The 1944-nt window shown below is 50.8% G+C and overlaps 1 protein-coding gene across 1 annotated transcript; it reads left to right on the top strand.

Annotated features, from left to right (window-relative positions):
• Positions 1–535: 535 nt before the first annotated feature.
• Positions 536–1504, top strand: LOC125508126. The gene has a single exon (XM_048672724.1). The coding sequence runs from the start codon at positions 682–684 to the stop codon at positions 1321–1323; it is 642 nt and encodes a 213-aa protein (XP_048528681.1). The 5' UTR covers positions 536–681; the 3' UTR covers positions 1324–1504.
• The last annotated feature ends 440 nt before the right edge of the window (positions 1505–1944 follow it).

Genomic DNA, 1944 nt, shown 5'->3' on the forward strand with positions numbered 1-1944 from the left:
CTTTTGAAATAGCGGGACCTAATAGACCCCCTAAGCAAAACAACCATTCTTAGACAACCTCCATTCTAGTATAAGCTACAGAAAGAGAAGAGTTTTCCCCTCAAAAAAAGATTAAGAAAAGATAGAGAAGAGTTTGACGCGTACACGGCTAAGTCGGCAACAAGCTAACCAACAAGAACATATATTTCCTAAAAACAGGGAACATCAAACAAATGAGGAACTAACAATTCATGCTCTACTTGCTTCTCCATTGAGTGAAGAATGCCTGCCCTCTTGAATGCATCAATGGATCCAGATGCAAAAGGATGGGGCATGGCATGGCCACTCCAGCTAGTGCTCTGCTAGGTGAGTAGCATTTACACTTCCCCCATGCATGTCCTCCACTGCGTGATAAGGAAAAACATTTCCAATAAATAAATACTCCAGTACTCTACTGTAATAAATAAACAACTCCCAACTACACTGCCATTTCATATCATACGTATCAGTCATACAGTATCATTGTTCACCTTTCCATCTCCTATATAAGCACGCACCTCACACGCTTCTTCTCCACCCATCCAAGCCGCACCCACTAGCTCCCAGCTGCAGCAAGCAAGCGAAGCTCGTGCGCGTGCAAGCGAGCGAGCTCAGAAACCACCCTACAAAGCTCCGGCTGAGCCACCCGACCGGCCGGCAACGATGCCGATGCTCATCCCCGACGACGTTCGCGCCAAGGCGGAGATCTACACCGGCGACGCGGCGGGGCAGGAGAAGACGCGGCTGATGCTGGCGGAGACGGAGCTCCCCAGCGGCCTCCTGCCGCTCAAGGACATCATCGAGTGCGGGTACGTGGAGGAGACTGGCTTCGTGTGGCTCAAGCAGAAGAAGCGGGTGGACCACTACTTCGCCAAGGCCGGCCGCCATGTCTCCTACGCCACCGAGGTCTCCGCCATCGCCGAGAAGGGCCGCCTGAAGAAGATCTCCGGCGTCAAGGCCAAGGAGATGCTCATCTGGGTCAACCTCCACGAGATCTGCGTCGACGACCCGCCCACCGGCAAGCTCCACTGCAAGGCCATCGGCGGCCTCTCCCGCAGCTTCCCCGTGGAGGCATTCGAGGCCACCGACGCCCTGCCCGTGCCCGTCACCGGACGTCTCAAGAAGAAGACAGAGAAGGAGAGCGCCGACCAGAAAGACGAGAAGAAGAAGGAGGAGGAGGCAGAGAAGCCCAAGGGGGCCGCCGTCGCCCCTGCCCCCGCCGCCGTCGACGAGATCGGTCAGAAAATGAAGGAGATGAACACGGAGGCACCGGTGCAGGCGGAGGCGGTAGCAGCCAAGAACTGAACGGCGACGGCGGCACGTCATGATCGGTTACCCAGTCATAAATTTGTTTCAGAATAACGCATTGCATTAGCATGTCATCAACCATCCACACATATGTATCACCTGATCCATCGATGAGAGTTCAGTTCGACAACGATGTAATTTGCCTTTTTCTGGTTTTAATGTGATGAAATTTAATGGATGTCATTGCCATGAGCTGGCGCTACCCGATCGATCGATGGTACTACTACTGCTACGCACTGCCTTCGTTAATTTAGGTACTCGTACTTTATCTGAGGTGGCAGGAAGCAAGCAAATGGGTGAGTAAATTGGGGGAGCACTAGTGGTCACCTCATCTCTGTTTCTCTTCTTCTGGGTGAGCATTGAATCCCATGTGTTCCTCTTCAATTTGGTGGGATCTTGGATTAGATTCCGCTACCTTCCACGGCATTCTTCGCCGCTTGCTTAGTTGAGCACCCCGCCGTTCGAAAATACTTGTCCAAAAATGGATGTATTTAGATGTACATTTAATTGAATACTCTCTTTATTCGGAAATACTTGTTCAAGAAATGAATGTATTTAGATGTGTTTTAATTTTAGATATGCATTTATATCCATTTTTATGACAAGGATTTCTGGACA

This window comes from Triticum urartu, chromosome 5 (assembly GCF_003073215.2).
Source record: "Triticum urartu cultivar G1812 chromosome 5, Tu2.1, whole genome shotgun sequence".
Lineage (NCBI taxonomy): Eukaryota > Viridiplantae > Streptophyta > Magnoliopsida > Poales > Poaceae > Triticum > Triticum urartu.

Coding starts and splice junctions, on each gene's coding strand:
- LOC125508126 (XM_048672724.1), top strand. CDS start 682: ATGCCGATGCTCATCCCCGACGACGTTCGCGCCAAGGCGGAGATCTAC.